At 33.8% G+C, this 26,748-nt stretch overlaps 3 protein-coding genes across 5 annotated transcripts in view; 1 reads left to right on the top strand and 2 right to left on the bottom strand.

Moving 5' to 3' along the window:
- LOC148176136 (sodium- and chloride-dependent glycine transporter 2-like) overlaps window positions 1-26,748 on the top strand; it is a 135,077-nt gene that overhangs the window by 3,170 nt on the left and 105,159 nt on the right. The window lies entirely within an intron of this gene.
- LOC148176140 (acid sphingomyelinase-like phosphodiesterase 3b) overlaps window positions 1-26,748 on the bottom strand; it is a 143,565-nt gene that overhangs the window by 100,742 nt on the left and 16,075 nt on the right. The window lies entirely within an intron of this gene.
- On the bottom strand, window positions 25,005-26,502 carry LOC148176141 (CAAX prenyl protease 1 homolog). Its single transcript, XM_088034494.1, has 2 exons — window positions 26,206-26,502; window positions 25,005-26,162 (listed from the first exon to the last, which is right to left on the bottom strand). The coding sequence occupies exons 1-2, from the start codon at window positions 26,278-26,280 to the stop codon at window positions 25,005-25,007; spliced, it is 1,233 nt and encodes a 410-aa protein (XP_087890620.1). The 5' UTR covers window positions 26,281-26,502.

Genomic DNA, 26,748 nt, shown 5'->3' with positions numbered 1-26,748 from the left:
ATAGAACTCGTAGCCATTAAAATGTTGTTTTTGCACTGAAAAGATTTATTCAAAATGCCTTCGCAAAGAATTTTTGAAAACCTAATTCGATCAATATCTCGTTTATTTGTGAAGCAAACTTCAGTTGTTGCTACTCATTTAACGCAGAATTTAACGCGTGATCCAAAACTGTTTGACTTTTGTAGGAACGCTTTCAAATAACTGAATCAGAAGTTATTAGAGTGATGCGGTTTGCGCCATTGTTTTTCTTGCTTTTTCGTTGCTTAGATTCTGCTCTCAGATATCCAAAATTCAATAGTCCGTTTTTTGGAAAAAAAATTGAATTTTGAATTTTTTTGTTTTTTTTAACTGCCACTCGTAAACGATTTGACTTATCAATCTGTGATTTGGCCAGTTGATAGATCTCGAGTTGCTATTTCGATTTTATGTAGAACTCGACGGCATCGAAGGTCGTTTTAGCACCGAAAAGGTTTATTAAAAATGCGCCCGAAACGACTTTTGGAAAATCTAATGCGGTCAATATCTCGTTTATTTATAAAGCAAACTTAAGCTGTGGCAGCTCATTTTACGCAGAACTTCACGCAGAATCCAAAACTGTGCTACTTTGTTTTGTACGTCGACAAATAACTGAATTAAACGCGATTAGAGTTTCGATTAGAGTGCTAACATTTTGAAGCTCCGAATATTTTGTGCCCATAGAAAGATGCAGTTGGCGTCATTGTTTTTCTCGCGCTTTTTTTGATGAGAATCCGGTTTAACATATCTTTCATTAGTAAATTTGAAAATTAAATTGTTTTCGAAATAAATATGTATGTAAATTTATTTCGGTCAATATCTTGCTTATTTGCGGATTAAGCTCATGTTATTAGTACTCATTTTACGCAGAAGTTCATGCATAATCCAAAACTGTTTTGCGAATTTTTGTACGTCAACAAATAACTGAGTTATGGCTGAATAAATTTTCGGATATTTGGTTGTCATTTTTGAAATTTTTAGTGCTTAATATCTCAGAAACTACGATAGTTAGGTAGATGCGGTCTTTGCCATGGTTTTTCTTAGGCTTTTGTTTCCGCTCGCGAATTTTCAAAATTTGATAGTATTTTTTTTCGAAAAAAAATTTTTGTTCAAACGATGAAAATTTTTAAATTTTTGTTTTTTTAACTGTCATAAACTTCTTGACCTATCGATTTAAGACTTGATCAGTTAATACATCTACAGCGGCTCTTTTGTTTGATGTAGGACTTGAAGGAAATAAAAGTCGTTTTCGCATCGAAAAGGCTTATTATAAAAATCCCGAAAACCTTTTGTAAACCTAATTCGGTCAATATTTCATTTATTTGTGAAGCAAACATAAGTTATTGGTGCTTATTTTACGCAGAATTTCGCGCAGAATCCAAATCTGTTTTACAAATTTCCGTACGTTAAAAATAAGTTATGGCCTATTAAATTTGTAGGCAGTTGGTTTTTATTTTTGAAATTTTTAATGCTCAATATTTCTGAAACTACAACAGAGAGAATGCTGTGGTTTTCGCCATTGTTTTTCTAGTGCTTTTGTTGCTTTGATTCCGCTCAGATATCCAAAATTTGAAAACCGATTTTTTTCGATTTTTTTTTTACTTAAACCATGAAAAATTTTGAATTTTGGTTTTTTCATTGCCACCTGTATACTCTTGATCTAGTAATCGGAAATTTGGACAGTTGATATATTTCGAGCTGCTCTTTCGATTTATGTAAAACTTAAAAGCATTAAAGGTCATTTTGGCATCGAAAAGGTTCATTGAAAATGTTCCTGAAAGAACTTTTTGAAAATTTCAATTTGGTCAATATCTTGTTTGTTTGTGAAGCATAAGTTGTTGGTGCTCATATTACGCAGAATTTCACGCAGAATCCAAAACTCTTCTAATTTTTCACGTACGTCAATAAATAACTGAATAGACTTGATACAAATTTTGGGAGGGCTAAAATTTCAAACCACTAGAAATTCCGGTGCTCTATATTTCTCGAAGTACGACAGATTGAAAGATACGGATTTCGATGTCGTTTATCTCGCACCGATGTTGCTAAAAATCCGGTCAAAAAAAAAAACCTAGAATATTCACGCCCTGTCAAGTCGCCCTTGCATAATTTCTCGTTTTCTCAAGGCCTGTCGCTATAAATTGTAACCTTTCTTTACGAAATCAACAATTGAATTTAACCCCCATCCACCGCCTCCTATTATTTTCTTGAAATTCTAGCATTTCGAAAATTAATTCCCTCTTAATTGTAGAGTGCCTGTTTGCGTGTCACAGTCTAATTTTCGTTCACGACACCGAAAGAGATCTATAATTCTTGATCTTGAAACCAAGAAAGTTTAGTAAAATCAAGTCGGCCCTATCGATTGGACACTAATCGCGATTTGACAGACAAAAGCTCGTACAATTACCGCAGCTTGCTCTCCTTTCGAGTTTTATTCTCAAAAGAGTCGTTTCATCAATGTAATCTTCTCACTGCACCTCATCTATTATTACGGATCTTCTCCAAGAGCGAATCTTTTGTAATCTGCAAAGTTGGCTTGGAATGATACAATCCGAAGGTGATTGGACTCACTCCATTTTGAATTAAATAAAATGAATTTTTTAACGTCTCGTGTGATAACTTGTCCATTATTAACGCGTTGCGTTCATGGAGAGATTACAAATGAAGTTTGCAATAAACTCATGAATATAAATCGAAATTATTGTTGACGGTTCGAACATTATAGAGTAATTGGCAACTTGGATGCGCGCAATTATGCGAACGACGACCCCCCAAAAAACATCTAGTAGCCACGTTCAATGATTGATGGAAACAAATGAATAAGAATCAAACACTAACTGTAATAAATGTTAATATCGTAGCAGCTCATGACTCGAATTCATCATCGATCAAGTCTGCCTTGATTAGTAAAAACACGCATTGTCAAATCGTGCACTTTTACAACCATCGATCATGTCATTTTCGCGAAAATCTGAGATGACGTGCTTCTCCATCAATCAATTATCGAAGACATAAATTAGAAAGAATTCAAGACGTAAGGAAAAAACTTTATTATCACTGATGAGCGGTAATTAATGTAGTGGAAATGTCACGGCGGCGCCAACTTCATTTTTGTTCTCAAGGTCAGACCGTATAGTGCGGGGAAAAACCGAACTTTATCAAACTGTGGTAATCATAAATTAATCTTTGAGTTGGTAAGTTTTACTTTGCTGAGCACGTTCTTTGCTCGCCCAATCGATACACTCATTACATTGTTGCCAACTTATTGTTTTAATTGGAGTTTTTGGATGGAAGAACAAAATTGATAATTTCTTAGTTCTGCAGTTCTCTTTACATTCTCTAGGATTTATTGGGGCTGTCCGCAGTTATGCTGAATTCTTTAAAATATTATGGTACTCTCTGGGATACTAAAATTCTTTATGATTTGTCAAGAATTTTTCCTGAGAGAATTTCCTGGAGTTTCTCAAATTTCTTTCCGAGTAATTGGAATTTTTAAAGTTGCATTGGGGATTTTCTGGCAATCTTTAGGACAGTTGAGAATCCAGCAGGACTTTTTACGATTTTTAGAGTTCCAAAATTGACGAGGATTTTTGAGAATGCCTTGACAATGTCTAAAATTCTGTCGGATGCTTTGGAATTTTCTTGGTTTCGCTACGGTTTTTTAAAAATCCTAGATTTTTTGTAGGACTTTGTTTAGAATTCTAAAATTGAGTGAAATTTTCAGCAATCCAATCGGACTATTTTGAATTCTTCGTGATTTTCTTGGGTTTTTTGCTATTAACTGCATTTCTCTGGATTCTTATGATGCAGTTTTATAAAATTTCTGGAAAACTTTATAGTATTCGGAATTCAAAAGCAGTTTTTGGATCGCTCGAAATTCGGTGGGAATTCTATGGAATTTTTGAGGTTTCATCTATCTTTGGAAGGCAATTTTTCAGTTTTTTTAGGACTAATAGACGAAATTTCCTGCAATGCTGTGGGACCACTCGATATTCCAATGGGTTTTCAAGGGTAATTTGCAGTTTTTTGCTTTACTCTATAGAGTTCTTTAGGTTCTCTAGAATGTCTGGAAATCTCCGGGACATTAAAATTTTATAGCATTTTTTTATAACTTTTTGAAATAGCATTTTTCAGGAATATTCTACTAGTTTTGTTACATTCAGTAAATTTTCCGGATTTTTCACGACTTTGTGCGATTACTTAGGATTTTCTCTAGATTCTCTGGCTTGCTTTGAATTTTTTTGACTATGCCGAAATTTTCTGAGACTTTCTAGGATGGTTTTGAGCGGTCTATGATTGATCTTTCACAGGATTTCAAACATATTAAAAAAAATCGGATTATTTAGAATTATCTAGAATTTTATTAGGCTGTGTGTGATCCTCAAGGACTTTTTTCATTTGAAGATTTTCAGATTCACTTCTTTGAGGTCCTCCAAAATTCTTGAGGAAATTCCAGAACTACCTAGAAGCCTTTAGGACGTTTTATGAACATACTCTCGCATTGTCAAATGTTCCCTAGGGTTCTGCAGGATTTTTTAGAATTTTTTGGGGTTTTCTTTAATTGCATTCGGGAATTCTCTGTTACTAAAGGAATTAACGGCAATTTGTGGAATTTTTGTAATTTTTCAGGATATTAAAATTTTCCGACAAATTTCCATGTAAACTCACTGACTTTTCTACAACTTCTCAGATTTCTCAATTTCACAATTACCCAGGTCTTCTGGAATTCTTTTAGATTTCTAGAATTGTCAAAAAATTTTTACAGAATTTACAGACTCTTTGAATTGCTTGAAATCCTGTAGGATCCTTTAAATTTTTTGAGGTTTTATCTATTTCTAGAGCGCAATTTAAAGCTACTTAGTAGATTGAATTTCCTGCAATCCTCTGAAACCGTCTGATATTTCTTTGGGGTTCTTAAGGCTATGAGCAGTTTCCTGGATAGTTCTAGAGGGTTCTTTGGGTTTACTAGAATATCTGGGATTTTCCGGGATATTAAAATTTTTCGGGAATATTTTATGAGTTTTGTGATATTTTTGTTTCTCAAGAATTATAGAGATGTTTCTGGATTTTTTGAATTTTTTAGAAATCCCCTGTTAAAAAGTTGAGCCCAGGATTAATTATTACTTTTTCGAATGTTATTAACTTTTCTAGATTTTCTAAGTTTCCTTCGGACTTTCTAGGATTCTTCAGAAGATTCCCAACTTATTGAATTTTTTTTTTGATTATTTGGAATTGGCTAATTCTATTGAGGCTTGGTGATATTTTCTGGGATTCTTTTTATTTAAAAATTTTCAGATTTAAGGATACTTCAGGATACTACAGAATTTTTTTAGAAGTTTTAAGGACTTTTTACAGGACTTTTAATATACTTCCGGATTATCTAATATGTTCTGCAGGACTGCAGGATCTTTAAAAAATCTTTGGAGTTCTCTGGAATTTTTTGATTGCATTCTGGACTTCTCAAGATTCTTCAAAAGGGTCAGAGATTGTCCGGAATTTTCTGTGGAATTTTTCGAATTCTTTTGGTTATTAAACATTTCTATGATTTATTCAACAACATCTGACAAATTTCCAAAGTTCCAACGTTATTTCGATTCCTAAAGGACATTTATTTTTATTTTATTTTTTATATGGGAATCTCTCGGATTTTTAGAATTGTCAAAACATCAGAATTTACGAAGACTTTATGTATCGCCTGAAATTCTATAGGATTCTCTGGAATTTTTGAAATTTTGTTTATCTCTGGAGGGTAATTTTTAAGAATGTCAAGGCTTCTTGCAGTCCTTTAAAATCATCTGAAATTTCTTAGAGTTTCTTAGGGTTATTTGCAGATTTTTAGATTATTTCATAGGATTTTGCTTTTTTCAGGAAAGGTTTAGGAATTTTGTGACATTTGCTAAATTTTTTTGGAATTATAGGGATGTTGTTTTTGGAATTTTTGACCATTTTGTGCAATTATTTGTGATTTTCTGTAATTTCCCAAGAATTTACGGTTAAAAAATTAGGCTCATTTAAATTTTTACTTCTTTGGATCTTCTATATTTGCTTCAGACGTTTAGGTCTTCCCTTAAATTTTCTGGGACTTTTTAGGATCGTTTCAAGTACTCCAGGATTCTTAGTTTGAGTATCAGCCTAGATTTTCTGGGATTGAGGATTTTTTCGGTTCATTTGGAATTGTCTACGATTTTTTTTACTCTAGAATTTTGTAGAAGTTTTCAGGACTTTACAGAACTATTAACATGCTCTCGGTTTGACAATGTTTGGAGTTTTTAGGGATTTTCTTTGATTGCATTCTGTAATTCCCAGTATTTTTCGAAGTTACTTAAAGAATCAACGGGATTCTGTGGGATATTTAGAACATTTTAGAATAAGAAACAATTAACCCACAGCTAATTGCGCAATTTTTACAAAACGTGACAAAAAATCAAATTAAAAATTTGAATTACCTCATAATTAATTACTAAATTTCACTATCTAATCAAACCCCCTTTTTCCGTTCAGACTCGTCCAATTTGTATCCGTCCAAATGATGGATGGCAATTTGAAATCTGTGTCGATTATCGTCGATGTTTAGGCATAAGAGACAATGTTGGATGTGATGTTTCGGAATTTACATAACAACGCCGGACAATTAACCGAACGGTTGTTTTTCCGTTGGCAGCAATGCCTCGAAAAAATTTCATTTCATCCTCCTTTTTTATCGATCCATGTAATTTCAACGAGCGCGAAGATGGAATCAAGCGTGTCGAAACGTCGTTACCTGAAACGAAAATCGACTTCAATCATTTATTCAGGATAATTTTCGTTGTTTTTGTAATGCAGACAAAAGCTTGTGGATATCAATCATAATTCGTCATTGGGAACCTGGCCAACCATGTTTTGTTGTTAGAGCTTGGAAATTTGTTATTGTTTTGGATTTATTATTTTTTTGTAATGTAAAACAGGATTTTGAATTAATTGGTGCCGAACACTGAACTGAAATTGTTTTAAACGCACAGCGGACTGTTTTATCGACCGAAACAAATGCGTTTGAATTTTCAGTCTAGTGGTCTTAGTTTCTTCATTTGTTACTTTTTTGACAGGTGTGACGTTTTTAGAGACGGATTATCTTCGTTTGCATATTTTATAGAAATCTTGTCTTTTTTCCTCTTTGGCGCAACATTTCCGCCTTGACGTATTTTTCAATTACCAGAGCTTTAGTTTTCAGCACTGGGATTATACGCGACATGTCCTCAATCATGCAAAAGGATAACGGGAAAATTACAGAGCCGCCTTGTACCCGTTTTTTTCTCCTTTCGACGTTTTAATTTTCCGATTGGATTTCCGCGCAGTTAACAGGTCAAGGATATTTGCTTGTCCTTTAGATTAAGATAAATTAGATCAGGACCGCACGATTATCCTTGTTGACACAGAGACCAAAGCCACTCCTTCGTTCTGTAATGGGTCAACTTAAGCACGATCGTTATCGCTGAATTAGAGGCGGCTTTGAGTGGAAAGGGACAAATGAGGGTGTCATTTTTACACGCTTTTTCCATTCTCTAATTTTAGGTTTCTACTGGATATTTCATGCGGTGGGGAGAAAACGCGTGTTTACACTCTTGATACATAAATAACGAGACTTTGTCATGGAACGTCACGTTGCTTTATCGATCTCGTAATTATGTTTACTGTATTCTATTGATCGAATTTGGAATTGGGGCTTCTTTTTAAACAACATCAATAATTTTTATGAATTTTATCAACAATTTGGGCGAAAAATTTAAATTAAATTAGAATTTTCCAATTAAATGGAGCTTTATGCTCGTCGTGCGTGGGTGTTTAATGAAAATTAATCGTAGCAGTGACGCTTTTTGGTGTCAATTGTAAAAAATAAATCGCCGGGGGAGTGATTGAAAAAGAAAAACACGGGGGAATTTAAATGGCAATTTTCAAAAATTTAAGCTTAATTGTGCGAAATGGGGTGGAATTTAACCGATTTGAGATTACGAGACTTTGAGAAAATGGCACTGAATTAAAGGGTTCGAACGTATCATGTAATTTGAGACTGTGAACATTTGGAGAAATAGGATGGAATTAAATTGAAGATTTGAGATTACGAGATTTTGAGACAATATGAAGGTGTAACGCATTCGAAAGTGTTAAAAAATCAATATTTTTTTACTGTTTTTTTGAAGTATCTTACATACAGGTTGTTGGATACATTTGGGACTATGGTCATTCGAAGAAATGCGATTAAATGAAAGTAAGTATTTGAGACAACGAGATGTTGAAAAAACGAAAAATTGGAGATTTTAAGAAAATGTATTTTTTTCTGTTTTTATAAAATATCTTGACATCGAAAGGTTAAGTGAAGATTTGAGCTTATGAGTTTTTGAGAAAATGAAGAACTGAATAATTCAAAAGTGTTAAAGATCCCAAATTTTCACAGCTTCTATGGACTATTTTAATAGGTTGCTGGATATATTTGAGACTGTGAACATTCGGAGAAATGCGATTAACCTAAACTAACGATTTGAGATTTTGAGGAAATGGCACTGATCTAAACGATTTGAGCGTATCAAAAAATTTGAGACTGCGAACATTTGGAGAACAGGATTAAATTAAACTGAAGATTGGTGATTTTGAGAAAATGAAGGAGTGACGCATTTATTAAAAAAACACATTTTTACAGCTTTTATGCATGCAGTATCTCGACAGATTGTTGGATACATTTGAGTCTGTGAACATTTGGAGAAATGCAATTAAATTTAACTAAACAGAAGGTTTTGAAAAAACGAAAAATTGGAGAGGATATCAAGAAAATAGTTTTTTTACGGTTTTTATAAAATGATGTCTTGACAGGTGAAAGGTTATCTGAAAATTTGAACTTATGGGATTGTGAGAAAATGAAAAACTGAATCATGTAAAAGTGTTAAAATCCGAAATTTTTACAACATTTATGAAATATCTTGACAGGTGTCTGGATACATTTGAGATTGTGAACATTCGGAGAAATGCGATTAAATTAAATTGATTTGAGATTACGAGATATTGTGGAAATGGCCCTGATCTAAACGATTTGAACGTGTCAAAAAATTTGAGACTGTGAACATTTGGAGAAATCAGGATGAAATTAAACTGAATATTTGAGATTACGAAATTTTAAAAAAATAAAGGAGTTACGCATATTCAAACGTGTTAAAAAACAAACAATTTTTTACAGCTTTTATGAAACATGACATAAACAATCATAGATTGCTGGATACAATTAACAGGCAAATATTTTTTCGAAAAAATAAAATATTGTTTGAAATTCAAAAAAAAAAGTTTTTATACAGGTGAAAAATTGCTGGAACATTTGAGACTGTGGGTGTTCGGAGAAATGGAACGACATTCAACTAGAAATTTGAGATTACGACATTTTGAAGAAATGGAAGGCTGAAGGACCGACTTTTCTGAGAGGTTGTTTTGGATTCCCTATATCTTCTAGGATTCTATTCTAGGATTTTCTGAAATTCTGCGGGATTCTGTGGGATTTTTCTTGATAAATCTCTGAGATTCGTTAAGATTCTTTAAAAAATTTTCTACGATTTTGTAGGATTTTTCAAGATTCCTTTTTGGGATTTTTTTAGATTCTATAAACATGTTTTGTTCTAAATCCGGTTAGACCCAAGTGAGATTTTCTGGAATTCTTCAATAATTTTTTCTATGATTCTCCAGACTTTTTTAGACTTTTCTGGTTTACAAGTTTTTCTAAGCTTTCTTTAAATTCTCTGCAATGCACTTGAATTTTCCAGGATTGCTTAGCGTGTTCTAAAACTCCCAAGGATTTGGTTGGATTTTCTGGAATTGTAAAAATCTTTTAGGATTTTCTACAATGTCCCAGATTTTTTTTTGGATTTGAAAATTTTCCAAGAATTTCTTTAGAATCAGCATTTCTTTAGCTTTAACTTTTTAGAATTTGTGGCGTTTTTAATTTAGAATTATCCATCTCTTGGACTTTTTCCGACTTTTTTGGGTCTCTAAAATTCCGCCAATCTTTCCAGGATTTTCTAAAATACCGCAAATTTCATGTTGTATAGCCAACACGATAGCAGCAGTTTTGACCGACAAAATCTAAATATTTGAGAAATTTGACAATTTTTAAGCAAAAAGCCCAAAATGCCTAAAATAGAAGTTTTATGGATGGTTTCTGCGATTATACCTACAGAATTCTGTTGAAACTTCTTGGATCCTATCAGATTTTCTGGAATTATCTAAGCTTTTCCAGGAACTTTTAAAATTCTGTAAGATGTTTTTTTTTGTTTTTCTAGGGTACTTTTGGAATTTCTAAAAATTTTTTGGTTTTTGTAATTTTTTTGAAAATGGAATTCTTTTAGAAGCTGTTTGGGGCTTTATTTAATTTTTATCATTTTAATAGATTTTTCTTTTACTTTGTCAACCTTGTCACAGCTAGATCGAAAAATCGTTAAAAAAAATAGAAAAAAGAAAATTCGGTGTAACAAAAGCGCGAATCTTCTCAAGATTGACAACTTCCCAAGTGTCCCAAGCCCACCTCTTCTCCTCAACATCCTGTGGCCAATTAGGCCACCCTTCCGTAAAGGTGGCTTCGCCAGTTCATCAGGTGAGCTCGCAGGGGTTTCGCCAACAATGTATGTCTCCTCACACGAGTTCCCAAGGGCGATACTAACCCGCCACCTCATTCGGGAATTTATAGAGTCGGCTCTGCATCATTGTTTTAGGCTTGTTTTGTTGCTTAATACAACTATAAAGTGTGGTGTTCCTATTAAGCCGCGGTAAGCCAGGTTGAAACTAAATTTATAGGCGTTGCCGTTCAACTTAGAATCCGCCGCTTGCTTCATAATCTTATTATTAAATAAGTGTTTATGCACGTCTAAGAACTAGCGTGAAGTTCGCCCAGATCAATACCTCCAAGGTTTTTGTTGATAAATCGCGAGTTTATAACCAGTTTCGATTTTAGAGTCGCACTTACAAAACACTCTCCTGATGAAAGCCATATCCCAGTTGGCGCGTCGTTGAAAATTTTGATCGAAGGAGGCGTTGACATCGGCCGACTTGATTTGCATTGAGGCCCGTCCGCATAGTTTGCGGCGAATTATCTCACGATCATTGCACTTGTGTTATAGTCCTGAATAATAATCGACCTTCCGGAGCAAATGCGATTATTGGACGGACGTGACCTAAAAAAAATTCACTAGACCTCGATTCTTTTTAACAAATAGTGGATTTTCGCCCTTCGAAATTGCCTCCTCGCAAAACGTCACAGACTCAATTCCATTTTTATAAATGACCCGAGAAGGTCGTCGGTCCTAAAAGCTCGAGCCGAGGAAATAACAACAATGGCCGCCGTTTCTGTCAAGTCCGAGCGATTTTATTTCGACCTTATTAAAATCGGAGCGGGGAAATTTTCGCTGCTAAGGGTGGGGGAAATTTTTCCCTGCTCATTCCAAGAAAGTGACGTTTTCGTTAGAGTTACAGCGCCAACTAGATGGTCGAAAAAAACGCAATTGATTAAAATCTAGTAAGCTCCGATGTCAAAATATCATAGCCTGCTTTAATAAAATCCAATTTCGAAATGTAAATCACGGCGATGGAAATAATTGACGGGGGATTACGGAAATGTTTCAAATAACACGTGTTGTGATTATGTGAGGTATTAGTTAAATGGGATTTCCCAAATTTTTTCCGATTCCTGGAAAGTTTCAAAGGACTTTGTTCAGGAAACGGAATTAGATCCAATCAATCATATCGCGCGACAAATTGATAAGAGACCACGGCACGCGCCCACTTTGGTACCACTGCCATCTGAAAATTAGAATGCCGCCTTTGCCAAATTGAAATAGTAGACATCACGCTCTCGTCGGTAAAAGCTCGAGCTTTCGCAGCAAGTCGTAAAAAGCACAGGTCGTTATTGGGGATTCTTCTCGAACAAGAACAAGTATTGATTCAGGCGATGGTTAACCTCTTTAAAAATTTAACACCAAAGAACTCGAAGCAACAAGGTGAGGTTTTTTCCACCACCCCCGCGCGTTCGATTAGTTGTGAATGTTAAAATAGAAAATTCAAGAATGGAAGAATTTTGTCAATGTATGAATACGGGATCCGGAACGGTATCGAGGGAAATGCGAAAACATCTGCTCGGGTACTATCGATTCCGGGCATTTCTCTCCGGAGACGTCCCGGATTAGCAACTCGGCCGTGGTAAATCGACACCTTTGACCGGAAGCGTTCCGGAGTCGGATTATTAATAATAACAATAGTGCTAATTTATTTGGAAATTTGGGAGGATATCAGCGGCTGTCAGTTTGGAAATCGAGGAAGTGGAAGGAATATTTGATGCCTGGAGGCTGGGAGATTCGAGCAAATTGCACGTTTTCAAATTTGCGTTGCACGAACTTAACATGTTATGTCAACTGATCAAATATGTTACACATCTTTACATTGTTACCACTCGAGCAATTTTAATAACACTAAAAATGAGAAAAATGCAAAGGATGCAAGTGAAATTAGCCCGGCGCATCCACCATTTCTAAAACTTGTTTTTTACTTTGGGGCTTTTTTGATAAGTTGGTTCGATCTAAATTTAAACCAATAGACAGTGGCGGATTTAAGCCGACTTAACACCTCAAATTTTGCAAAAAACAGGACTTGGGCCATTTTAATGGTTTTTTAGTACTACCAAATTATGGTACAAAATTGTGGCCTGCTTAATTTATTTTTTAATTGGTCTCACGGGAAAATATACTAAAGAAAGCCTAAATTTTAGGACTGTTAAAAGAATCCGAATTTTGACAATTTACGAAACAATCTAAAGATAATCAAGAAGATCTAAAAGGAGTTAAGAAAATTTAGAAAATGAAAACTGTTTCGGGAAATTATGAAGACGATCCGAGGATTCTCTAAGAAACATTTAAAGAAAGTTTAAAAAATTAGGACTCTAAAAGAAAACGTAAAGAGAATCTTGAGGAGACAATCTAAGGAAAATTTATAAAAAAATTTGACAATTCAAGGAGATTTCAGTTCGAATTTGAGAGATTTTCTAAGTAAATGTTGGAAATTTAAAGAAGAGGTAACACTATTTAATAATTTCACCCAAGATTTCGAAAATTAAAATTCAGTGAATCTAGAAAATTTTAATCAACCTAATATAGAAAATAGCTCGTAGACTATTTAAAAAATTTAAAAATCTAAAGTAAATTTAAATAATCAAAGGCAAATTTAAAGAAAGCGAAAGAATTCAAGGAAAACTTCTAATATCTAAGAACAGTTAAAATCTAAAAATTAAAAAACGTAGAACTCTAAGTTATTTCTAAAAAGATATTGCAGAGAGTCTTAACAATCTAAATGAGGACAATCCTAAAAAAATTAATAAGAATTTTGCACAAAATTTACAAAATCTATCGATAAATTATTAAATCTAGAAAGAAAAGAATTTAGATCATTCTAGAAGTTCGCGAGTTCTTGCTTACGTGTTTAGACTGTTTGCAATAAATTCTGAAAGTTTCTGTCGCGAGAGTCTTTTGGCTTTTACTACTCACTAATATTATAGTTGTAGATTAACTCTAGCAAATTGCAAAATTGTTGAGCAAAAAACCTAAATTTTAGAATTTTTTTAAGTTTAATTTTCGACATCTTTAGTATAAAATTTCTTCTAATTTTGGTAATTTTAAACCAACAGCTACGAATTTTGGGAAAGTCACGTATTAACTGCACCAAATTTCTAAATTCTAAAGCAAAAGAATTTTAGAAAGTTTGAATAAATGACACTTTTTTCTGAATGATTTAATTAGCTAAGAAATGGACCTAATAAGCAACAGTTTTAGACATCGAGCCCAATGAATGAATGATAACTTGCGTTCGAATTGGTTGCTCGGGTGCGTTTTTTATTATAAAAACTTCTTTGATTAAAAGAATGCCAGCAAATCGCATTAATTTTTTTTTTAGTTTTAATCCAATTTCAGTCACATTCTTCATTTTGTTATCTTTAAATACAAATTTCCAAAAAATGTCTCTTTTGCACTAGAAATTTGTAATTCAGCACGATTATTAAACATGTTAATAAAAGAAAGTAGCCATGGCAAATTTTATTATTGTAGCATTAAGTGTACCTACCTAATAAAATTTACAATTTTCTTTGATCTTTAAAATTTACAATAATAAAAGCGCAAAACACAATAAATAAAAAATAAAAAAAAATCCACCAAATGATTCCAATAGACCGCAAATAGAATCTAAAGAGAATTTAGATAAACAAAAAATAGAGTACTGCGTTAGAGCTAGCGGCCAAATTTATTCAAATTGACTTTAATAGCTTATGTACAGTTCAGAAAATTGTAAAAATTTAAACAGAGCCGAAAACATTTCAAAATTAATCTAGGAAAAATCTAAAGAAAATTTATAGATTTATTTACAGAGTATTTAAGAATTCAAATAAGGGGCTCAATATGTTCTTATACGCTTTAGGCCTCAGCGGACGTTAATTCGCTTCTCCAAATAAAGCTTCAACATTACAAGCTCAAACAAATAAAACTTTTATGAAAACTGCCCTTGCTAATTAACCTAGCGTCTAAATTTAAAAAATTATTTAATTTTACCAGTAAAAAAAGTTACCACTTTTCCTATTTTTGTAACTCGAGGACTCATTAGTGATTTAATTAATTAATTCGGCCTATAATTTGATGGACATTATTGTAATTGACAAAACTGATTCGTCCTGAACTAATTGCGCAGATCCATTTTGTCATAAAATTTTGATTTTTGGGATTCCGAGACTTGAGTTCCAGTTTTAAAACATCAAATTAATCGCAAAATTGAAGTAACAACTTTACCAACAAGCGCGTTGAATTATTATTTAGTTTCGATCCAATTTTTTCATTTTTTCTATTGTTGTGTCTGAAGGACAGTTATTTCAACGCTTTTGCCAATTTAATTGGATAGAAGTAGCATTAATTAAATTAAGACTTAAAACCGAAATCATAATTGCAAATATTGAGTCAACCCGAGTTATACATGTCCTATAAATAAATTATCTATTCTTTGTTATTTCAGTGACTGAGATGAACGTCATTTCTGATTTTAACAAGTGGAATTTAAATCTCACAGTGATTGAACTACAAAAATAGAAGTAGTGACGTTTCTGGACGTCTATTTTTACTTATTCAGGAAAAAATGAACCGGCGCCTCCACCATTTTTAAAATTACATACATAAATTAAAATCAAGGTGGCTTGTCATCGCCTTCTCAGATCTTTTTCGCCTGTCATCAATCGCGCCTATAACGGGCTCACGCATCCTTTTCGCAGCACTTTTATGATTCCAAAAGGTTTAAGAGGATTAGGGATTACATCCATGAAATTTTAAGAGTGAGAAACGATCTCTTCACCATAAATAATTCACATCGTCTAAAGGTCACCGCCCGCTTTTCCAAATAATAAATACGAGCTAGAATGTGACGATCCGTTGACCGGTACAAATGGTGGTAAAGTCCATCCATTCTCTTATCTGTTGACAATGAACGGAGAGGCCCTTTTTATAAATAAAACTGATCTGTCAACGGCGCTGAAAACATGAAACTTATGATTTATTCCCGAGAATGATGAACATTCCTGGGGAAAAAATACACGCGGCTAATGCGAAACCATTGTTTGTCGGGGGCGGTTTCGGGGATAATAGATCGATTTGTTGAAAGGTGGCCAACGCGGTGCTTAAAAGACCTGAAAAATTCGCCCGGAGAATTCAGTTTTGACGCGCGTTTCCCGCCACGTTGACAAAATATTTATCAAATCGATACAAGGGAAAGTCGTAAATGGCCATTGTTTATGACAGAAACGGAAACGGCATAAAATTTAGATGGCTGAGCCGACATCCCGAGTCGTCGCAGCTTTTGTTTTTCCATGCGAAATTAAAAGTGTGTGTGTGCCGAGATTTGTTTGTTTTTTCCTCGATCGGACGTGAGTTGTTTCCTTTTTGACGAGTTGACGGAAGGATTAACGTGACATTGTAGCTGTTGCGCTCTTCGTGGAATATTTCACGACGTCGTAAAAATATGAATAACGTCATTCAATTTATTGGGAGAAGTTGTAGTTCCTACAATGGAAATGGTAATTTTAGGTCCTCGTAAATTTGTAAATACGTAAACTTCTTTAAAATGTCAAGACAAGAAATATGTGCAACGTCGTTTCTGCTATTGCTAGACAATCTAGTTAGCGTGGAAAAATGGGGGATGAGACGGGCTGCTTTGATTCGCCAAGTCAGGGGCCCAAATTGCATTTTTTTTGGGATATAATTTCTCTATTTTTTAAACTTTCTGTAGAATTTTTCAATGTTTCGGATCCACAAGATTCTTTTGATTTTCTGGATCTTTTAAGTTATTATTTAGAACTGTTGAGTACTCCGCTTTTCCGGAGTTTCCTGTTTCAACATTTTCCAGGGTTATTGAAAAGCTTCGAATTTCTCTAGATTTTTTTTTCTTGCGATTCTTCAAATTATCTAGATTTTCCAAATTTCAATATTTATATACGGAGAGTCTAGATAAGACTAGCTATAAAATTTTGGATTGGTGTTATCTAGAAAAAATCAGGGAAGGCTCTTGAAGATATTGGTCAAATTTTTTTCAAACTATTTCGAAAATTAATTGTAAGAAGTCAGAACGTAAGTAAAGGTATTCTATAAGATATAGAAAATCTGAATCAGAACAGCTGTAAAATTCTGGATACTAATGTTATCTAGGAAAGTTCGAAAAAATGCTAAAAAAGGTACAATTTTAAAATTAATTTGAGAAAATCTAGAACTATAGATAGTCTAGAAGATCTAGAGAACCTGAGTCGCAAAATTTATAAAATTTTGGATACAATTGTTATCTAGGAAAGTCCAAAATAACTTTTGAAGAAAGTGTCAAAATCTCAAGGTATTTCTAATAATAATAATTAGAGGAAGTGAGCACGTAAAGATATTCTACAAAAAGAGTGAGAATCCGAATCAGAAAAGCTTTAAAATTTTGGATACGATTCTTATTTAGACAAGTATATCAGGGATTTATTGGTAAGCTTGGAATCTAGATCTTCCAATTTTATAGATTTATTTCGGATTTGCACTCTGTAGATATAGAGAATATAGATCAGAATAGGTATAAAATATAGAATAGGTATTAAAATTTTTAAAATTAATTGGAGAAAGTCATAACGTGAAGGTATTACACAGAATCTGAATCAGAAAATTTTTAAAACTACATATGTTATCTAGAAAAGTCTTCAAAGATTCTAGAAAAGAGGGCTAGAAATATAGAGATAATTTTGAGATAATCTAGAGCTGTAGATGGGCTAGAAAATCTAGGGAATCTGAGTCAAAAAATCTGTAAAATTCTAGATACAAATGTTGTCTAGAATAATTATAATAATAACAATAAAATAATAATAATAACACAAATCTAGAAGGTATATATGTTGCTATAGGTGTAGATAATTCATAAGAATTTGTCTCTAAGAGGTTGCTCAAACACTAAAAATAAATCTAAAAATTATATGAGAAAATCTAGACCTTTTAAAATGTCTAGATAGCCTAGAGTATCTGAATACAAGATACCTGGAAGTTCTAGAGAATCTGTGTGATAAAAGCAGTAGAAATCAGAGAAATCTAGAAAAGATTGCAAAAAATCTAGATATTTTCCAACGTATAGATAGCCTAGAAGATCTAGAGAATCTGAGTCAAAAAATCTTAAAATTCTAAAAACATGTGTTTTCTAGAAAAATAATAAAGATAAAAATAATATCAAAGAATCTAGATATTTTAAAAATCTTAGAAAATCTCAAGAATCTGAGTCAGAAAAGGTGTAAAATTCTACGTAGTGTTCTAGAATAATCCAAAATGACTGGAAGATGTAGGCAAATATGTTTCTAGAGATAATTTTTAAATCATATAATTTAAAAGAATTTTAGCTGTTAGAAAGTGTGAATGATCTGGAAGATCTAGAAAATCTGAGTCGAGAAAAGCCGTAGAATTTTTGAAACAAATGTTATCTAGGAAAATCCAAGACTTTAAAATAGAGTGGTAAAAGTCTAGATATAACTTTACTACAAACAACGGGAGAATGTCTAGAACTTTTAAAATTTACATATATTCTGCAAAATTTATGGAATTTTGGAATAATAAAAACAGTAAAATTTGGATACAAATGTTGTCTAGAAAATGTTTAAATAAGAGTCTAGCAGAGATTGCTAAAAACCTAGAGGTAATTCTAAAAATAGTATCAGAAAATCCAGATATTTTCGAACGTATAGAAATCCTAGGAAACTCTAGAGAATTTGTATGAGAAGAGCAGTGAAATTCTACGAACAAGTGTTATCTAGAATAATCCAAATATGACCAGAATATTCAGACAAATATATCTTTATCGATAATTTTAAATATAATTTGAAAGATCTAGATATTCTAAGTCGACAAAAATCGTAAAACTTTGGAAACACGTGTTATATTGAAAAGTCTAAATAAGACTCTAAAATACAGTGGCAAAAATGTAGATAATAATTCTACAAACAACAGAAGAGTGTCTGCAGCTTTTAGAATTTACAGATAAATATGAAAAGATCTAGAGAAACTGTGACAGAAACAGTTAAATCTAGGTAAAAATGTTATGTAGAAAAACTTTAAATAAGAGTTTAGAAGAGAGAGATTGCCTAAAAATCTAGAGATAACTCTAAAAATAATATAAGAAAATGTAGATATTTTAGAACGTATCCTATAAGATAGACATTCTAGTAGATATAGATAATTTGAATCAGAAAAGCTATAAAATTCTACATCGCAAGTGTGGTCTAGAAAAATCCAAAAACGGCTTTAGAAAGTAGAGATAAATAAATATGTTTATATTGATAATTCTAAAAATAATTGAAAAGCATCTGAGAGATATTTTTGCAAATAGAGGTTTTAGAATTTACAGATAATCTGGATGATCTAGAGAATCTATGTCATAATTTTATCTTATTTCGAAAAATTTAAATAAGTGTCTAGAAAATATTGCTAAAAATCTAGAGATTCTCGAATTCTAAAAATAATGTGAGTAACTAAAAGATCTAGAGAAACTCAGTCATGAAAATTCTACAAATTTAATCTAGATACAAATTTTATCTAGACAAGTTATTTAGGGCTTTTAGAACTTACAGAAAACCTGGAAGATATGTGTACGAAAACCAATAAAATTCTAGATACACATGTTATCTAGAAAACTCTAAATAAGAGGGTTGAGGAAATTGCTAAAAATGTAGAGGTAATTTTAAAAAGACATATTGAAAGAATCTAGAGTGCAGTCATGTCCTCGTCAAATTCGGTGTCATAATAAAAACCGGCGCGAATTTCAAACTATCTCTCAAATGATTGTCCATTTCATCCCTCTCGTCCAATTACAATTCAAATCACCGCGGTCACTTTTCCAATTTCCCAACGTGACCGCCTCAGTTTCATTAAACTTGATTTTTTCCCTCCCGCAATACCGGCACTAAAACTGCCGTTTTTTAATTGGCTTCGTATATAACAGACTTTTTTTTCAAAACAAACATCTAAAATTCAAAGAGAGATAAATTTGTCGACGATTAAGCGGCAAAGACTCGAGTTTATGCAAATTTGTACTTTCCAAGAACTAGTTAAATATTTGGTTAACAAAGTGCTTGAGTTTAATCGTTTCTTGATTTAATTGGTTTCTTCGACGAGGGTTGTTATCGTTATTTTAATGTTCGATAAACGGCGAGATATGGTTTTTTAGGCTTCGGGCTCGGAACATTAATGAAATGAACAAGAATAAATCTCTTTCATTCTGATAAAGTCGAGGATCGATATGTTACCGTCATATTTGGGGCAATAAAGAGATGGGTGGATCGTGACCGCGAAGGAGGCTCGTTTATCAGCGCGTTTTATGGTCCCTCGAGCCGGATTGCGGTCAATTTTTGTACCAGCTCGTTGTTATTTTTAACATATTATTCTAATGAAAATAGCGGAATGTTTTTTAACTCTAGATTTTCACTCCGATCGTGATTTATTTTATTACCCTCATTCACTCCAACACACGATGTAAATGCAATGTTTTCAATTTAGCTAATGGAAATAAATTACACCGATAGTTCCATAAACATGGCGGTCAGAAAGACGCTGAAACCGCATTATTACACATTAGCGTCTCTCGAATTATCTCCATTGAAAATGGAAATAAATCTGGGAAAGGAAGCGTCCGCAACATTTATCGATTGCTTTTCTTCCCGAACATAAATCATGAATACGAAAGAGCACTCCATGACTGTAAAGCGAGTTGTAAATTTTAAATTTTTCATCTGGTCCTCTTTTTCTCCATGTCATATCGCTGTATGGAAAAGCGGATCTGAATTTCAAACAACCACGAATTAATTCGCGAGTTTTAATAAATGCGACTTGTTTGAATCCGGCTCCAAGGACCGTTCTTTTACGATCACTCTGTATACGTTCCGTTCGATCCGTGTCTCGAATCTAATTTGCATGACAGTGTCCCCGTCACTTTTCGCGAGAGTTACGACTTCCTCTACATTTTTTAATAAAAAAATTCATAAAACGTGTGCGTGGGAGACATTCGGATTAGATCCAGGGCCGGACTAGCGCGGATATCGACAGCGAAGCTCATTATAACGTAACAATGCTCATTATTTATTATGTTGTAGTCTTTCCATTTACAAAGGGCTGTTTGTGTAAGAACGTCGTTAAAATTAAATTTAGTTCAACTATTTTCAACGAATTATAAAAGGAAAACGCAAAACACTAATTAAAGAGAGTTAAAGTAGAATGAATAATTGGTCTGTTTGAACCTTTTCACCTGGAAAACCCGTAAATATTTTACAACGGAAAATTAATATTTCAACCGAAAAAAATTGTTTATTCTAGTGGCTACCAATTCTAAAAACACTGGCAAATGGAAATGTTTACTTTGGTGAAAAAAATTCAATCCGGCTCCAAAGACCATTAAATATGTAGAGGAGATAAAAGTTACTTCTTTCTCATCGACTGCTGCATATTTCACCGGGGATTTGATCAATTCATATTTTTATGGCCACGTTCTGGTATGGGCCGGTTTTAGTGAAATTTGACCCGGCACATCCACCATTTTTATGATTACCAGTTTCTCTTCTCAGTTTTTATATTTGTGTTTTTTTTCACAACTAAACTAACGGGGTTGGAGAACAAGCAGCCGCAATAAAAAGTTGAACGTTCGAAGCGACTAGAATTATTTACGAGATCATCGAAACAAAAAAAATGGGTAAAGTGGAAAAATTAAATGAAATAAAACTGGCAATTTGAGACTGTGAAAATTATGGACCGTGGGGCAAAAGTTGAAGAATTTGAGATTATGGGAATTTGATAATATGAAAAATGCTGTCACAAGTTCGAACTTAAAACAAATGTGCAAATGGAAATATTCGGGATTCTGGGAATTAGGGAAAATGAGACCACACCTAAAATAAATAGTAAATTAGTTGAAAGTAAACACGTGGCAACGTCAAAAGCGACAAAGACATTTTTTATTACAACGAAAATTCACTGAATAAACTTGAAATTGAAGCGAATGAAGTTCTGAAGTTGCGATTATTATATCATATGACAGTCATACATATGACATACTTCGTAAAGAAGATTTTGTTAATTTTAAGCATGTAGAATGGTCAACACTTCGAATCGCTACAGTCTCAATCAAATATATCAGAAGGTAAAAATTTTAGAGATTTTGAGATTTCCAGCTTATGGAGACATTTATTGAATCAAAAGTTCGAATAGTCACAAATTAAATAAAATTTCTTATCAGAACGAAAATTCAGAGAATGAGCACTATTTGAGATCGTGGGAATTATAAAATATGAGAGCGGCTTTAAAATTTTATTTGAAATTGCAGTTTGAACTCCTAAGGGAAATTATACATTACGAATTTTAGCTAATTTGAAACTTTTAGAAATGTCAAACCTTTGAATACTCGCAGTTTTAATAAAATATGTCTAGATATAAAATCATTAGAGATTTTGAGAATTCGGAAATATGCAGATTTAGGAATATGTACTAATAAAGACAGTCAGAAGTTCAAAAAGTCACAGTTACATAAAACTTCTGATCAGATCGAAAAATCAGGGAATGAGCTTGAAAATGTAGGAACTTACGATTTGAACTTGTGGGAATTTTAAAATATGAGAGCGACTTAAAAAGTTTATTTAAAAATGCTGATTTGGTCTCTTAAAAATGCTTCGAATGCTCGCAACTTCAATAAAATACTTCAAAAGATAAAATCTTTAGAGATTTTGGGAACTCGGAAATGTGCAGATTTAGGAATACTAATAACTACAAGTAAAAGTTCAAATAGTCACAAGTTAAATAAAATTTCTCGTCAGATCGAAAAATTGGGGAATGAGCTTGAAAATGTAGGAACGCACGATTTGAGCTTGTAGGAATTATAAAATATGACAGCGACTTTAAAATTTTATTTGAAAATACATATTTGAGCTTTTAGAACTGTCATCACTTCGAATACTCTAATCTTACTAAAATAGGTATATCAAAAATTAAAAACCTTTCTGAATAAATTTATAAATAAACTACAACTCAAAACGTCAAGGTATTAGAGATGCAAATTCGTAAATATGTACATTTAAGAGTTCTAAGAATGTATTAAAATGCAATATTTGGAACGGTGAGAAGTTCAAATAGTCACAGGATATAAGTAAGATTTCTCACCACATCGAAGAATCAGGGAATGAGCTTGAATATGCTACCACGATTTGTGAGTGTGGGATTTCTAAATTATGAGAGCGACTTTAAAATTTAAATTTAAATAATTTGTAACTTTTATAAATGTCAATACTTCGAATGCTTGCAGTTTGAATAAAAATAAAAATACGTCAAAAGATAAAAGCGTTAGAGATTTTGGTAATTCAGAAATATGCCGATATAGGAATACTAATAAGAACAGTCAGAAGTTCAAATAGTCATAAATTAAATAAAATTTCTCGTCTGATCGAAAAATTGGAGAATGAACTTGAAAATGTAGAAACACACGATTTGAGCTTATGGGAATTATAAAATATAACAGCGAGTTAAAAAATGTATTTAAAAATGCAAATTTGGGCTTTTAGAAATGTCAACACTTCGAATACTCAAAACTCACCCAAACATGTCAAAAGTTCAAAACATTTCTGAATAAATTTGTGCATAAATCACAGCCCAAAACTTAAAAATATTAGAGGAATCCTAAGAATTTATTAAAATGCAATATTTGGAACAGTCAAAAGTTCAAATAGTCACAAGCTAAATGAGATTTTCCTTCACATCGAAAAATCTGGAAGGCTTGAAAATGTTGGCACGATTTGAGGTTGTGGAAATTCTAAATTATAAAAGCGACTTTAAAATGGTATTTAAAAATGCAGATCTGAGCTCCTAAGGGAAATTAAACATTACGAAATTTACCTAATTTGAACTTTTTGAAATGTCAATACTCCGAATGCTTGAAAGCTAAATCATTTTGAGATTTTGGGAATTCGGAAATATGCAGATTTAGGAATACTATTAAGGATCATTGAAGTGCAACATTTTTAACAGTCAGAAGTTCAAATCATAAATTATATAAATTTTTTTATCAGATTGTAAAATGAGGCACAATTTGAACTTGTGAGATTTATAAAATATGAGAACACTAAAAATGCAGATTTGGGTTCTTAACAAAATTAGCCAATATTAAACCTTCAGGAATGTGAACACTTCAATTACTCCAATCTTAATAAAATCAAAAGTTAAAAACATTTTTGAATAAATTTGTGAATAAACTCAAAACTTCAAGATATAATTCGTAAATATGCAAATCTGGGAGTTCTAAGAATGTACGAAAATGCAACATTTTAAACAGTCACGAGTTCAAACAGTCACAAATTAAGAAGATTTCTCATCAGATCGAAAAATCACGAAATGAGTTTGAAAAGTGAAGGGAAGCTTTAATAGCAATTATAAAATATGAGAGCGATGTCGGAACTTTATTTGAACAGTAACGAAGAGTTTATTTAAAAAGGTCAAAAGTTCAAATAAAATTCGCTGGATCAAAAACCCACACAATCAAAGTCGCGATGGCAAAAACAGTTGTTGACACTTTCAGCACCCTCTGATTTCCGTGATTGTAGCCCTTCAAAAAAAGATTTAGCGCCTCCTTAAATCACGCTATTATCCACCCCAATAAAATATTATTTATTTGACACCCCTGTAATTGTCCTTGAACATTATCACCGTAGTATCTCACGATCGGCTTTTATCGTTCCCAAAATCCTCCATAAATCTGACATTATGTTTACACGAAATAAATAACACAACTGCCCCTATAATTTCTCCTCCTTTCCATAAATTTCTTGTAAAGTCCTTATCTTCCCTTCGAAAATATGAACCGACTCATCTAACTTCACTTTTTTCCCTCGCCCGTTGTAATTCACTTACTTATTTTTATTTCGTCCGTTCTGATCAATAAAGCGTAATTTATGGCCCCATCAGCCGATCTTATCACCTCGCATTGACATCAATTTATTAAACGATCACCCTGTATTGTCGTCGGGTTATAAAACTTGCGCTATAAAGCTGTCTCTCGTCTTTTTTTTCGCAACTTCATTACGACGGATTAGTTTTGTTATAAATCTCGTGTATAGCGTTTTAAATCAGATAATGCCGGTTTTGCATCGGCTTTGAAATTTTAATGTGGAGAGAAGGTCGGATGGCGGTTTCGTGCCAGAAACAATGTGGTCTTAATGTATGCGATGTTATCGTGCCCGATTTGATGATTTTCCCGTCGAAAGTAACGTTTTTGAGGTCATTACCATGTCGAAATTGTAAACAGTTTTAGGTAATGAGTCGGTTACAGGAGCTGTTGTGACGGTGATGGTAATGCGAAATCGATAGGGAATTTCTTTCAAGGGTGTTGGTAGTTTTAGCTGTCACAAACACAAAATTGGAAACGTCAAATTTTTATTTACACTCCCCGCCACGTCTGATCGCCTGGATTCTTTCCATCAAAGTAGGCCGGTGACGGTGCCACACAGAGTACAGATGATCGTAAACCGGAAATCTCAGTCTGTTGGCCTCCAGTCGTACCAACCCATTAATCAAAGCCTCGCCTTTCCCCAATTTCGCCACGAAAGCGTCACTTTCAAAAACCAGTTTTCTGGATATGCAGATGAATATGGTGCTCATGAGGTTGCTGTACAGTACCATGGCGTACTTTAGTACCACGTACATCTCTACCAAGATGGGGCGAGTTTCGGCGAACCCCAACGATGGTAAGACGTTACCCATTCTGAAGAGGTACAAAAAGGTGAGGAACGATAGAAGAAGGTTTGTTTCTAGAGCTAGAAGGTACTTGATGTGGTGTTGGCGGTACCATCGGTTGAATTCTCGGCAGAGGAGAGCGAGGAGTTCGTCATGGGTGTATCCAGAGCTGTCGTTCCATGGGAGGAGGAAATCAGAAAGGACGATGTTCTTAGAGGAGAAGCCATAGAAGTAGATTGTGTTGATGGGAGTCTGCTTTAGGCGCTCCTCCACGTAGATTTCTTTCAATGGGAATTTGAGCAACGCGGCTAGATCTTGAATGTCCCTTTTAAGACCGCCGAGCTTCAGAGGAATGATGCTTCTGAATTTCAACGGGCTCACGCATGGGTAGATGGTACCAACGGCGAAAATCACAGCGCAGAGGCCCAACCATAAAGCCGCCAAAACAGAGTCGCCTTTTTTGACCATGGAGACCACAAACCACGAGAAGACCACCAAGAGAATTTGACTCCAGAAGAACGTGGTCAATCTTTCCATCGCTCCATTCCTCTTGTAGTTTGACCTCTCCACCACAAGAACGTCGTACAGAGACAACGGGAACTTCACCATCGCCGTGACGAGGTTTAGCGAAACGTACCACACGGACCCGTGGAGGAATTCGTCCAAATGGTACTGCTCGAAATGGCTCCATAGCAGTGCTAGACAATCACCTGAGATAACAGTCGTCGCGATGATGACACTGACGAGGTCTTGGACGAAGTCGAAACGTTTGCGTGTCAAAGTGTACGATTTCGTTTTCTCAAAGGCTTTGGCGGGGAAAAAGGGAGGCGGCTCGGTGGTGGCGACGACGGTCCGATACTACAAGAAACATGACAGAGGTGGACTCAAGGGGGGAGTTTACCTGTCGAGCACGGAGGTACTGCTCCCAGAGGTACTTAATCCAGACCTGGATCAGGAGGACGTGTTTTACCGACATTCTGTCAAAAGTGACGCATGGCGACTCTGTCGACAATCAGCGAGGAGACCCTAATTTCGGCAATTGATTAAATAAAAAATTACTAAATCAGCCCGTCAGGTTCAATTAGGCCAATTTCGAATGGTAATTCATAATGGAATTTGCGCCGGGCATCTCAGGGGATTTCCCCACGTAAAAAAAATTCACGATGACGGAATTTCGAATTGATGATGTATTCGATGATATAAATTAACGCCCACAATATTTGGATAATATTAAATTGATGGGGATTCATTATGCGAGTGATAGAAACTGCAGGTGAATGAAATATTATTCGCGGTTTGTAGCTGTCAAATTATGAGTAATGGAACTTCTGGACGGCGGGATTATGAGAAATGGGACGTGCGTTGTATTAATTATAAAATACTAAAGTCACGGACGTGACTAAAATGAATTTTTTGTTGCCGACGAGTTCGGTGGCAATTACTT

The sequence above is a fragment of the Gnatocerus cornutus genome, chromosome 4 (assembly GCF_029298725.1).
Source record: "Gnatocerus cornutus isolate USDA-ARS CGAHR chromosome 4, icGnaCorn1.1, whole genome shotgun sequence".
In the NCBI taxonomy this organism is placed as follows: Eukaryota; Metazoa; Arthropoda; class Insecta; order Coleoptera; family Tenebrionidae; genus Gnatocerus; species Gnatocerus cornutus.
This window is presented reverse-complemented; position numbering and strand designations above follow the sequence as displayed.